This window comes from Pipra filicauda, unplaced genomic scaffold, assembly GCF_003945595.2.
Source record: "Pipra filicauda isolate LSUMZ 115617 unplaced genomic scaffold, ASM394559v2 scaffold363_size724302_pilon, whole genome shotgun sequence".
Taxonomy (NCBI): domain Eukaryota; kingdom Metazoa; phylum Chordata; class Aves; order Passeriformes; family Pipridae; genus Pipra; species Pipra filicauda.
The window spans coordinates 1-14,395 of record NW_024104491.1 but is presented as its reverse complement, the minus strand read 5'-3'; the positions used below and the strand labels follow the sequence as shown (position 1 = coordinate 14,395).

Sequence of the window (14,395 nt, the reverse complement as noted above, 5' to 3'; positions counted from 1 at the left end):
TATTTTCAGCAGCCTAGTCTATTTTAAACTCTCTTTTTAAATTAAAAAAAGAAAATCAGCAAATTATGGGTTAGAACAAATTGATCCTTTTGAGCCATTTGTCTAATTAACCTTTGCCTCTCAGGAATCAGGTTTGGTTCTGTTCAATCAAGTGCAATGTATCCCGGCCCTTAATAATCAGCATTGCTTCTGAGGACATTGGAAGTCTTCCCTGACTTTTACTTTTCTAACTGCTGCTACTCTCTTGGCACTGTGCCAGTTTGCAGAGACAGAATTGGAGAAGGACAGGGAAGAATAATAACAGGACATCAAGAGAAAAGGCCATAGGATGGCCTGTAACTTAGCCAGGTGTTTCTAAAAACAGCAGTTAGCACAGGGCTTGTTTTCTCTTGAATGAAGATGGGTTAGCAAATCTTTCTGAACATAATAATGAGAGAAAGGACAGTATTTACATGTGCATTGCGTGCACGCAGAGAATGACCCTTCTGTGACTTGCTCTGGTTTAAAAGTTTAGGGGATCTTCAGACAGAGAGACTTCATACAAGCGGAAGTGATGTCCTGTCTCCTTCCCCCTTACCTGGAAAAGGAAAGAATTAGGCCTGAGATGTGATCATCTGTGTGGAGGAAGAGGTTAATAGGATGCTTCCCTGTTGCTCCTATTCCCCTCTCTGTGGTGGAAACACTCAGAATTTGCATGTGTCCTGATGAGCATCAGTGCCTCACAACTTGGAAGACACTTCTTCTTGGTAGATGGATAAGAATGATGTTTCTTTAGTGTCACAGGGATTCTGGGAGTTTTGAGTAGCTCCCTTCTTATTTTGCTGTGTGTGACCTTCTCTACTTACTGACATAGTAAAAGTCTGTATGCACAGCAGCATGGATTTCATCCATTTGGAAAGAGCTTGTGTAGGGTGTTCCCAAGGAGGTGGTCAAGAAGGCTTCCAAGTCTCATTATACATGGGCATTGATATGCTTTCTGCAGCTGGTTGGGGTTTGGTTTATTTTGTGAGCATGTCTTACTCCCTTCCAGAGTGGTAGGAAGAAGTTGTCTGTTCTTGCAACCTCCCTTCTTGGTTTTGCTCTCGTGCATTGGGAATACACAATGCTCAGAGTTTATGAATCATCATTCTGTTCCTGCAATGATATAACTGTGCTGAAACCACAGCATCAGTTGAACATAAATCAGACCCTCAGTGCAAAGTTCATAGGTCTGCAAAAGATGTCTTTGCTGTAGGTTTTGGAAAGAGAACAGCAAGGAGAGAGCATCCCTGAACCCAGGGAACCACTGAAATGGGAAAAGGAAGGAGTGAACTCTTTCAATTGCCTCCTGCCTGTCAGCTTGAGTAATGCTGCTGTTGCCCCCCTGCAACCCTCAGTAGTAACCATCCATAATTCATGTTTTCCCTCATTTAGTTCCATTACAGTTTCCTTTCTCCCCATGACAAATACTCACATAATCACTAACATAATGCAATAGATCTGCAAATGCAAACGTCGGAGGAAGAGTGTTTGTGTGGCCTGTGCTATGCTGCCAGTTTGCTTGATGGATTGCAACTTCACTGCTCCTTCCATTTACTCCTGATTCTCTTTCCAGCTACGGTGCCTTGATCTACTTTTTGGTTTCAGGCCATGCTGCAGGGAAATCAGTGATGACTAGACATCAAAGAACATCTGCTTTCATCTGAATGAGGAAGCTGCAAAAAAAGTAGCCCTAAGTAAATTTACCTCTATCTATATGAATGTGTTTATAAAATTATGTATAAATTTTACAGTATCTATTTTATGTGCATCTATAGTATATATAAAATACATTTAATATAATTATATATTAAGTAAGTATATTTTTTTAAAGGAAATGCAGCTCCCTGATTTTATCATAATTTCTTCTTACTGTAGATACATTTTTTTCCTGAGAATCTTCCAATTCGTATTGTTGTGTCACTAGCTGGCAGCTAGTCCCAAAGCAATATGGCATGGTATTCCTATCCAAGCCCATCAGCTTACTTCATAAGCTCTCCGGTGGCTTCCAGCAGCTGTTAAGACGTGGCAGTGGACACAATTTTTCCTTCCATTTAAGGAGTGATTGAGAAGATGCAGATGCTTTTATTGGAGAAGGAGAAACTGATTTTTTTTTCCTTGTCAGATTTCACAGGGGTAGATGGAGGAAGTTTATGAGGCTGAAAGTCATTAAGCAGGCTTTTTTCCTTTCCTCCTTCTGCTTTTGTTTTTATGGGGGTGTGAGCAAACGAGGTCTAAGGAGTGGAAAGACAACTTTGTAGATGGGATATGCCAGCAAAAATGAGATGGCTTTTCACAGTGCATGCATTGATGGATGTCTTAAAGGCTGCTCCTTCACTGCAAAGGGACCCCATTTAGGTCACCCGTTGCCCTGGTCAGTGTGGGCAGCCCCAAAAAGGGAGCGACACAGATCGTTCTGCAGGCCCCAGGGTACTCAGAGACTTAGTCCACCGTCATCTCACCATGTTAAACATAGTCTACTGTGCTGCTGCTGGGAGCCTGCTGTTCTTTCACCTGCCTTTATGCAACATAATCATCACTGGGGCAGACAGAGTCAGGAGACAAAGCCTTGAGTCTCGTTAGGCATTAGCAGCAAGGGACAAATTCCAGCAGCAGCTCTACATTTAAAACAAACACCCAAACAACAAAAAACTGCACAAACCCCACAACCCACCCCCACTTCCACACACTACCACCTCCTACGTCCCCTATTTTTTTAACCCACAAGATCTAGGTTTTTCTGTGTTCGTCCCTTTTGGGCTGGTATCCTTCCCCATCCTCCATGTACTTCCCAAAGCAGCACATGCTTGATGGCTAAGCATCTACCTGCTCTTAAAACGACTAAAAAACAGTTAATCACAGCCCTTAACCTCAGGCTGTCGACAGCTGGCTGCAGCAGGGACAGACCACAGCCCTCACAGTGAACACGTACCCATGTTGGTAGCTCCCCCGTCCTTGTTGTTACTCGCGCTGTCATCCAGCAAATGCTAAAGGAAAACAAGGGGCTGTGGTGCAAATGGTGATGAGTGTGCCCTTTCACCAGCAGAGCTGAAGACCGAGGTGAGGTATGGGGAGAGCAGCCAGCTGATGGGGAGGGCTCCCTTCCAGGTACAGGTAGCATTAGCACATCTCAACTGCATTTTTTTTTCTTTTTTTTCTTCTAACTTTCATGTTTCATGCCCGTCTTTTAGAGCAGACTTGATTTATGAATAAGGCTAGTTTGTAAGATTTGCAAATACAATTTTAGCATACAAATTTGATGACCCAAGCGATCTTGTCCTGTTCTTTTTGTTAACTAACTCTAATGTGAGTCTCTCATCAAGCACTTCAGTTATGTGCATCCATCATGCTCTACTCTTGGATATGTAAGTCATCCGTAAAACTTCCTTATGGGCCATAACATGGTTATGGGATCTTATCTTAAGAAAAAAGAGGAAAAGTTTTTTGACTAAAGGGGAAGGAGAATTATTTAATGTTGCTCAAAATGATGCTTTGGGATTGAGTGATTTTTGCATGGACTGTTTATAATAAAGTCTGTGAGTCAGATTTGGTACAGCTGTATGCTGAAGATGGAGACAGAAAATTAAGAGAAGTCAAATAGCACTTCTTGATGATGTTAAATTTAGGCTTATGCACTGGCTAATAGAAAGCATGGGGCTTTTGGAAAAACTCAGGCCTTGAGCAAAGATGTATAAGCTTGCAAAGCAAATTGAGACTAATCCACAGCTCACGTTGCTGCTGGATAACACATCTAGGTTGGTGATGCCAGGCAATGAGCCACATGTTGTACCAAACCCCAGGTGGAAGACAGGCAGCACCGATTGTCCAGGGAGCCCTGCTTTCAGGCTAAGGAGAGAAAGAAAAGGAAAGTGGGAGTATGCTGGAATGCCTGGACACTCACCATTCATGACCTGTTTTCAGGCTAAGAAGGTGTCCCAGGTGCTGGGAGTGCCAGTTTCCAGCTGAGGTCTTGCTGCTCTACCTGAGCAGCTACCCTGCATCCCTGCATCTTGCAGCTTTTGTAGGACACTGTCATGAGGCCAAGTGTTCACTTAAACACTTTGCTGACTTTCTGATTGCTGTGCTTATTGCTTCACATTTTCCTCACTTCCTCCTCGTTCCCTTTTAATCAAAATTACCAGGTTCTGCACTGAATGGGAACTTCAGCTCCATGCTGTGCTCAGCTCAGCAGACGTGGGGCACTGCGCTCATTGATGCAGGGCTCTGGAGACCCTCTCTTCAGAGTGGTGTCCAAGTGACCCATGTCTGTACTGGCTGCAATTCTAATTCTGTACACGGGTGGTCCAGAAACTGGCTGTAATTCTAAAACCTCTCTACCCCTGAAACACTCTCCTAGCTGGTTTTGGAGGAAGCAGCTTTTCTTCCTCAGGTGACGACCTCAGGTGCATTCTGCATGGATGGATCTAGGATCTGTCTTGTGCGATGGCCTCAGTCCGTCCCATCTGCCTTTCTGCAGAGCCATAGCTTTGCTGGTTTGCAGGCAGATGACTGTAGTGGTCCTGTAGTGGTTCTTAGGAAGGCCCCGACATTCCCTACTGCAAGAGCAGATGGGTTTTTGTGGGCAATGTGAACTCAAGCTGGGAAGTGAAGCTCAGTGCAAATTAAATGTGATCGTAATGGCTCGTGGTGAATAGGAATGCACAACCAGCAAGGGACCCGTTGGCAAGTTTGCAGTGTTGCAAAAGACTGCTGGAAAGACTTACTTTATTCCTGGGTACGTGTGATTAGAGAGAGTAACCCAATGTTTTTAAGTTAGAAGACTTTGAGGAAAGGACTGCAATGATACCCTGAGGCATAGAAGTGTGCTGTAGCTGTAGGCATTTGCTCAGCACTGTGACTAATCTTCTGGAAACCAAAAGGAATTCCCTTAGAGGAGAATGCTGTGCGTCACCCACAGCCAAAAAAAGAGGGAGTCATGTGTTTCCTTGACAGCACATCATGTTTGCATATTTTTACTGCTGGAGGAGAGTCCTTCATCCTGATCACTGCATGTTTTCAAGTATTTTGAGTGTGCCTGGGGCGACAGGATATTAATTTCAATAGCTTTGTTTAAATAGATCATGTAAGTAATTGAGCCCATTAGTATTTTTAAGAGGGTTTCAGATTTAATCAGGGCCATTTTTGTCCAGTCAGTATAGTTATTCACATTACAGATTTCTTAACCACTATGTTTTAAAGCTGGTAGGTTAGAGCAGGCTGTCCAGGAACCAACAGGTTTATTTGGGAAATATGATTTTTCTACAACTTTATTCATGAGTTAATGTCTGCATAACATGGGTGAGGATGAAAGAATTTATGCTAAGGATATATGAAAAGAGCACTTAAGTGTCATATTGTAGACAGCAAGAGCTTGGACTTCAGTGTTGGCTTTTGGTAACTCTCCTTGCATTTTATTAGAGTTTTTTTTTTAAATTAGAGATCTTCCCTCCACCCCTTTCTCAGTTACTGATTTCATTCCCGTCTGCTTTGAAATCCTTGGTGAAAACAACAACTACAAACAAGAAATGAAGTTATGAGCTGCTCTCAGTGGTTTTAAGATTGCTGATGTAATGCTTAAATAAGAAGCCAGATTTCTTTTTGAAACATCAGACACCCAAAGCAGCAACCTTAAAAGAAGCTGCATTTCCAAGCTGACATTGCATCAAGTAGCACATACTAATGTTACTTGGATCTGCTGGACGAAATAGCAGTAAATAGCTGGTTATCAAAAGCAATTTTCTAGGTAGTGGACTGTAATCCAGTGGGCAGAGACAGCATCTGTGGTGGTGCTTTAAGGAAAGAAGGATCTTGCAACTGGTTGTATAAAGGCTGATATTTGCGTTTGCTGATTCCTTTTGACCCAGGAAAAATACCTGGTGTTACCTGAGGAGAAAAGAGTAAAGTACTGGGCAAACATTGATCTCTCAATTTGTAACAGTAGAGGAAGTCTTTTTCTCACCAGGAGTAAAACCAGTGTTGCTGCAAATCATGTACAACTTTGAACTGAGATTTGATTCTGGCCCTGCATATGCAGTACCTCTGCAGGATGTAAACCCTTTGTATGGGTTCTTCACCTCTGAACAAGAGCACAGCATCTCCGTTTATATAATGAAATAAAGTAAAAAGATTTCTGCTCCATGCTTCATTACTTGCTTCTGTGTGACCCTGTATACTTTGTTTTAATTAAACACATACCAGTTGAAAAAGTTCTTATGGGGCTTTAAAGGTGTAAATGGAAAGGAAGGTAGGTTTGTACAGTAAGATGATCATCTCTAATGAAAATGGTACTTCCATTTGGGACAGTCTACATGTTTCTTCTGAAGCTATTGAGTGTCAGATAAATCACAAATAACATTCTAGAAATAAATCAGTCAATTGGTAGAAGTATCCGCAGCCTTGATTGATTTGATTAAGTAATCAAAAAGTCTCTAGCTTGAAGAAAGACAAAAGTAATTTGCATAACAAAACCCACACTGTTGTCCAGCTTGCAGAAGGGAATGGCAGAATATTAGATTTTATTGTATGCACGCAGATTTCAAGCCATCTCTGCAGCAGCCCAGCTAGCTGTGAGTATCCTGGTTGCCTCCATGTGTGTGTTAGCCCACCTCCCTCTCACCCATCCCGTGTTTTTCTGAAGTGCACCGCAACAGGTGGGTCATCAAAAACAAAGGGGTGACTCCTGAATTCAGAGCCAGGTCTTGATTGTGGCTGCATTGCTACTGCCTGTGTTAATGGACTTTGTTCTCTAAGGTGCATCAGCCTTGGCTTCTTCTGAGTTGGACACAATCCTGCAGTGTTTTTTAAATGGAGGTGCCTTCTTTGCCTGGTGCGCATCCCATCTTTATTTTGTATGCTGGCAGAATTGCAAGGAAAATCATGTTTAAAAATACCTTGTATTGGCTTTGTACTTACCCGAAGTGCCTTCCAGTTCAGCTGAACTTTTGTGTGCAGCATAGTGTGTTCACCAAACAGTAATACAAAGTTGCATGTCCCCTGCTGCTCTAGTGGTTGGGCTTTAATGGAATACCTTTTTCATTTTCCTGATTATCCCATTGTTTTCTGAACCATCTCTACCCACTCTGTCTTAGTAATAATAGCCTCTACAGACTAGAAATCTGTTATCTGGGGCTATTTTATAATTCATTGGATGTAGGCTTTTTATGATGCCTTGAAGACATCTGTAAACTATAAGTCCATTAAAGTGAAAGCACATTTGTGTTTAGGGGTTAGGCCGTGTGTTTCCACCTGCAGTGGAAAGCAGTAGAAGGACAAGACTACAACTATGTTTTGCCAGCTGCTGTTACAGGATGGATGTAGATAATTAACATATAAGGTGCCAGTGGATGTTCAAGAATTATGCAATATTTCTGTGAAGTTTTGAAGGGCTAATAAAATTTTGTATTGTGTATCGTTTGGCAGACTTCTGTGTTGACTTTTCACTGTCTTGAATATAAGCTTTTAATATACTGTCTCTTTACTGTATATATCTACAGGGTGGTGAGAGTCATTTAAACAATATTTGTGTGCATCATTTGATTCTTCTATTACCATGGAAATGTGTTTGTATCCTTGGGTAAAGGAAATTATCCTCTGGAGTCAAAGGATAATATATTAAGTGACTGGTTTTAAGACTGGGTAAGGAAAGTCAGCAGTTGGAGTTGCAATACAGGTCTACTTCATGGGTAAAAAGCCTGCCAGCTTTCTGTAAGCCTGGCTTGGGGTAGTGTAGCGTGATGGCAGCTTCTACCTTTGTGGGAGGACTTAAGGGGATGACACCAGGATAGATGGGTTGAACCACCCTGGGACAGTGAGGTTCCTCTCTCATTTCATTAAACTATATAGTGAATCTAAATGCAGTTAGGCACCAAAGCTGTAGAGAGCTAAATTTTAGGTGGGCTGAATTTTAACTGTGACATCCTAAAGTAGATGCCCAGCTCTATAAGTAGAAGTGCTGTTGATCCCTTCTACTCTCTGGCCAAGGCAGCTGCTGTGGACCCTCGATGGCAAGTGCCCAGTGATGGAGAGGTGTGAGCTCTGGCCTTGCCAGTGCTGCATAGAGGGGAAGGATCACCTCCTTTGACCTGCTGGCAACGCTTTTCAGGTTCATACCCATACCGTGAGCCCTTCGGCTTGACAGGGATGCAACAAAATCTTTTCCTGAAATTTCTTAGCATGAAAAAGATTGGTCTTTCGCACTACATGCAAGTAACTGAATTTGAAGGAGGGTGGATGATTTCTAATTACTCATTAAAATCTCTATGAAAGATTAGATGTTATACAAGGTTCTCTTATATACCCCGATTTAGCTGTAATTTTACCTGTCTTACAGGGCAAAATCCTGCTTGAGTAACTCTAATAATCTTTTTGAAGTGAATGAAATTCAGTGTGCAGGATTTAGCCCCTAGAGGTAAACTTAGAAGAGATTCAGTAGGTGAAGAAATTTGGGGTTGAGCAGCAAAGGGCACTACAAGAATAATAACCATGGATTATCTCTCTACACTACTTTCAAACAGTGATGCTCATTTCCCTCATCTCTCCCTCAAATTTCTTTAGCTGTGTTGTCTTAATTACTGTACCTCATATATAATATTGTAAATCCCTGGGAATGACTGTCATGGGACTTGTAGAAACATGTTGATACTGAAGAACAAAGTTGACTAAAACCGATAAAAATGTCTAGAATATTTTTCCATGTTTGTCATTCAGAAGATCCTCTGGTGTTCATTTGGGGTATTAAAAGAGTAGTGATTAATGCAGTTTCTCTGTATGGTGAATTCAGATATACTTGTAATTTGGAAACCAAGATACCTGCTTGGGATCACTAATTCAAGGCAAACAAAGTAACACTGTCTCTGTTGCTTTGGTTTGTTATATTCTGAGCATGTCTTGTATCTCTTTATGAAGAGAGAAGATAAAAGGAGAGCTTCAGTTCTGCTGTTACTTGTGCTTCTGTAACACTTGCAATGGGGTGATTCATTCTTTTTTTCTCTCTGTTTTTTCTTACAGTATCAAGCTTTTGGCTGTGCAGGAGCTGGTTGACAGAGAAGCGCTAGAAAAGGTATTTAAAAATATCTCTAATACAACTGTCATAACACATTTAAGCTCTTAAAGCCCTCTGTGTTAGTCGTGCTTCCTAACTTCATGGAAAATCACGCAGCATAAAATAAGACATCTTCCTAGCTACATAATGCATGAAAGCAGAGGGGATATGTTTTGTCCAAGCTGACCACGTGTTTTTGGTGTTCTCTGATTTTACAACAAGCTTGGGGTAAGCAATGCTTAATAATAAGCAGTAAATAATAAAACCTGGTGTTGCTCTACAGCCAAGGTACTGCAAGCACAGCAGTACCCTGGAGGGCAGGTTTAGATCAGATATTGGGAAGAAATTCTTTACTGTGAGGGTGGTAAGGCACTGAAACCAGTTGCCCAGAGAAACTGTGGATGCCCCAACCCTGGAAGTGTTCAAGGCCAGGTTGAATAGGGCGCTGTGCAACCTGGTTTTGAAAGGCTAATATAACATGTGCATCTCAACCACTCATTGTGCAGAACAGGTCAATATTCACAAATTTTCATCGTTTGCAGCAGTCTGACTCTCTGGCACCTCACACCCTGTAGACTTCTCACCTTTCCATTGGACCGGTACCTCCTTTTGGCCCAATGCCTCCAGAAACATGGCCTGGTGAGGTCAAGTAACCTCAGCCTGGTGAGAATGGCTGTTTGAGGCATTGTCTGGAACTCTGCAGGAAGCTCTTCAGAAAGGCTCAGCCTCAGAAAAGTGATCTTTCTAAATTGAGCTCTCTGAATATTTGATATCCTCTTTCATACAATGCCAAGCTTAATGAATTTAAAAGGCCAGTTTAGCTCTCTGTAAAATAACAGGGTAGAATTATGTAAGTTCAAAGAAATTTGCTGTCTTTATTTTTTAAATACAGGAGGGGAAAAAGAACACAGACTAGAACAAAATTCCTTGTCCAGCCTGCTTTCAGAGTCAGGTTTTGAGAACATGTGCTGTCATGTTTTCTATTCTTACATCATTATTTATCAACATTGTGATGCCAGAATACATTATATATTAGGAATACAGAATATTATTAAGTGATAATATTTTAACATTCATTGTAAGATGGGTTTTTTCTGGGTTTTCTTTAAGAAAGCTATGAACATAATAACCTTAAAGCGTTTTTCCTATAGAATACTTTCCAGTCTATCATACATGGTTTTGAACTTTGGAAACTTCTTCTTATTTCTAAAATTTGATGCCCAGCTTTGAAAGTCTTGTTATATATTTTGAAACTTGCATGGAAACCCAGAGTGAGTAGAAGCCCACTGTTGAAGAGTAGTGCCCCCCTAAAAAGACCTACAGGCACACTGGTGTTCGTGCTGCAGATGAGCTCCATTAAATCAAACCACACTGAAGTTAAGTGCATTTGTAGTGAGTCTCTGGAGAACCAGGCCTTGAGACAGTGTCATAAAATTATCTGACCATGCATAGCACAGATGGACTGTCAGGTGAGGCACATGAAGCAGCAGACTGTCAGAGCAGGCTGCTTGAACCACTGGGGTCTTGAGAAGATGGGACCCCCTTGTGGAAAGACTTTCCCCTTTGGGAAAGCTTGCTGCTTTCCCAAATGTGTAGCAGAATGCTGCTGTGCTTCAAAAGCTGCATGTCATAGATTTGCTGGTTTCTTACTGCAAAAGGGTTTCATGCCATTCTGACTATCTTAGATACTTAAGTGTCTTTAAATGTTTTTCCCACCTTGACCATTGAAAATAGGCTGAACACACTGTGAAGAACTTTGTCTTGCAAAGACTCTATTTGTTTAATTTCTTAAACCCTAACGTTTTGGCAAATTGTGCCAAAATGAACCCTTTAAGCCAAGGATCTACCACACTTGGCGGCATTTATGCCTCGGGTTGCCAAGACAGAAGGTGTGATTGCCAGGGTTTAATTACAGCTCATCTTGGATTGGGACAAGTTTGATTGACCCTTGGATGCTGCTCATCAACTGGTTTGTTTTTCTGGGGAGCCATGGGTACCTGCAAGCACCACAGATGGAGATGCTGCTTGTGGAGCTGAACCCCAGCACCACACTTGCTGTTGTTAAGAGGAAAAAGAAAATAATTTATTTCAGTGAACTAGGTCACACAAGAGGAACGACAGTGTTTACCTAGTGAAAGTTCTGGGTCAGAGATGGGCTTGTTTGTGTTTGTTTTGGCCATAGCCCATCAGACCCATCCTGCCACAGACTCCCTGTGAGTGGTCTTACCAGCAGCTTAAAAGCAAGCACATACTTACCTGTATTTTGGCTTACCTTGAACCTTCAAATTGATCTGTTTGCTTCCCCCTGCCTCCTCACTGAGCTTGCCCCAGCTGCTGTGGGATTGTATTACTTGCATGCCTTCGATTTAGAAGGTTTGCTGCCATTTGCCAAGGGTAGTAAAGAACACAGATGGCGAGATGCCGCAGGAGAGCTTGCAGTCGTGCCAGCCTCATACCCACAAGGGTTCAAGGCCACTCAGGCTTTAGAAGGAAGTATCTCAGGCACGCAGGCTTGTTGGTGCTGAGATCTGTATGAAACATTGCTTCCCCTTCCAGAAGCATAGCTCTGGGAGAGACTCCCAGAGACACTCTTACCTCAGTGTGTTTTTGAGTACTTTACTTGATCTAATTTTGGGAAATCCTTAATTGCAAATGAAGAATTCTACTTGGCAATTGTTAATAGTATTTATTCGGGGAAGGGGAAAAAATAGTTCTCCTGAAGAACATGCTGTTTTTATAGTTGAAAAATAAATCTGTTTAAGTAATTAGCAGATTGAACTGCCTAGCCAGGTGACATTTCACGTCAGTTGCTGTTTTAGCATTTTAAATCTGTAGTCCTATTCCATAGGCAACAAGTACACCAAAACAATTGTTCTCATTTGTGCTTGATGCCAGTAGGTTGTGCAGGGTCATCCATCTTGTAAGAAAAATAAAAATATTCTTTGCATTCTGTCAGATGTTCCTCCTTGCACCTTTCAGATGTTAACAGGGGCTCTTGAGCTCATTTCTCCTTCACAGGCAGGTTATAGAGAAAAGTTAAATAATCTGTACAATTTAGTGATCCCTTTTGTAAGGTAAGCCTGCTTTGGGAACATTATTTTCCTATTTGTGTATTCATAAGTAAATGCATCTGCTGTTACTCAGGATGAGAAAAGACTGTCTACTTGACTGTAGACAGAGACATTTGTTGACTTCTTATCTAGGAAATGAAGGTCACTCTAATTAAACCTACGTCCTGAGGACCTCACTGCCCCTGTCCAAGCTCGCTCAGCCCTGGCAGATGAACCTTAGGATCGCCCTTGAGGAGAAAAGACAACGCAGAAAGAATCGTACCTTGCAGAATACACCACCTAAGGAGTCTTTCTGCTGTGCCTTTTGCAACCGGACGTGCCCATCTCATATTGGCCTTTTGAGCTACCAGCGCGCTTGTAACAAATGTGGGTAGAGCCCTCCCTAAATCTTCATTTGAGAAGCCTAGCCATGATATGATCTAGGAAATGTAAATCATGTGATTCAGAGCTACAGTTTGTAAAGTGTGGAATTCTTCAGCAAAGTGATGATTATTCTCCTTGAAGTCGGAGGTGATCTATCAGACTAGCTTGAGAGAAACACTGGGTGGGCTGAAGGATGATAGGAGTTGGGGTAAGAAATTTGATTTTGTTTAGGGGTGATCTTCTTGAAGTTGATCATAACTTGCAGCTTGAAAATCAGGGTAACATAAATTTTACTTTTAAGGTCTGCCTGTGACAGTGATGACAAATTTATGTGAGCTATGTCCAAGAGGTCAGTGAAAAGAAAGTGAAAAGAACAAAGTAATTACCAGTAGGCTTGCACTGTCTATATGGGGACTTTCACCTTCACTGGAGAAGTTTTGGAAGTCACAAATCAAGAGGGATTGAAAGTCTTTCACCTAGTACCTGTGGCTATGAAGTACAGGATGCATTCGCTGGGCACCAGAACAGGCAGTGATGTACCTTCTAGCCCTCTCAGCACAGGAAGGGATCTCTTCTGTCTGCTGGCCGAATCTTACTTGGTCATCCATTGTGCATCTCTGCTGGAGATGATAGAATCAGAAAACTCTGATCAACCTTCTCCTCCAGAGACTCCCCTGCCCCATATAAAGAGTGACTTCTCTTTCTTCAAAGAAAACACATTTACCTTGTTGCAAACAATGGAAAACTTAGCACTGTAAGCAAGCAATCTCTAAAATCTGTGCTCCTTTTTTGACATTTCCCACCTCCCTCAGAAGTACTAATGGCTGAAGTTGTCTCCCATGATGTGGAATCACTTTCCTGCATTTCCTCAGTTGTAGGAAAGACCAGATGTCTGTATTTGGGAGATATTTGCTAAATGCAGCCCTGTCCCGTCATGCAGAATTTTCATACTGTGCCTGAGGAATCATTGAACTACAACTGGTGTGATGCTGAGGGTGTTATTTTACTAAAAGAGGTTTAACATGCCTGCCATTGATCAGAAGTAGTTATTGCCTGAAGGAAAATGCATTGAGTACTGTTGCCCATTTTTACAGGGTAAGGCACAGGAGATGAGGACAAAATGGAGTGCTTGTTTCTTTCTAGTAGCATCACTCTGATAGTGCAGTTTCGGCTGCAGTCAAAAACAGGTTTGTAAAATGCTGAGCTGCCCTGTTCATTCCCTGCTGTAACCGCCTTCTTTCTACACAGTACATGGAGAATTTTAAGTAAAAATTTGCTTTTGTTTTCTTGATCCAGTGTACTGTTTCCTCCAGATATTATCAGAACATAAAAAGTGTGACGTCAATTGAGGTTCCAGAATTTCCAGTATGAAATGCATCTGCTGGAGGTTTTTATTTATCTTTTGTCTGCTTTTGAGTAGATTGAGCCAGATCAGTGTTTAATCATGATTAAGCCCATTGTAATCTCTGTTCTTTATAAAATCCCTCTCCAAGCAGAGCAGGTTGTTTATTTGTGAAAGGTTATCCGTAGGAGCTTTTCTGTGTTTGAAAGAGAGGTGCTGTTTTCCATTTGCAGGGATAACATCATTTCTTGCTTGCATGGATATAAATATGGTTATGTATGCATTTGATGTGATTTTTGGGGGGGGGGGGGTTCTGTTTTTTTTTTTAAGCTGGAGCAGACATGTACCCCAGAAATACAGTTAGTTCAGGACTGAGTCTTTGTGTGCATATTTTTAGTTGCCATAATCCTCCTGTACAGTGTGAGCCCCATCTTGCAGTCTTGCTTTGCTTTGAGCTGTTGGTTAAAAAAGATCATAAGGCAATTTGCAATTAATGAATTAGTTGCTGTAAAGAAGTTATATTTGCTGTCTATTCTTAGAACTATCCTTTCCAGAAACCAG

The 14,395-nt window shown here is 41.7% G+C and overlaps 1 protein-coding gene across 1 annotated transcript in view; it reads left to right on the top strand.

The window, feature by feature from the left end:
* The window catches only part of LOC120323880 (endonuclease/exonuclease/phosphatase family domain-containing protein 1-like), a 34,451-nt gene extending 25,324 nt beyond the window's left edge, over positions 1 to 9,127 (top strand). Inside the window, exon 2 of the mRNA XM_039384605.1 lies at positions 9,025 to 9,127. Within this exon, the coding sequence (XP_039240539.1) occupies positions 9,025 to 9,127 (103 nt within the window). The remainder of the gene's footprint in view (positions 1 to 9,024) is intronic.
* Positions 9,128 to 14,395: the final 5,268 nt, after the last annotated feature.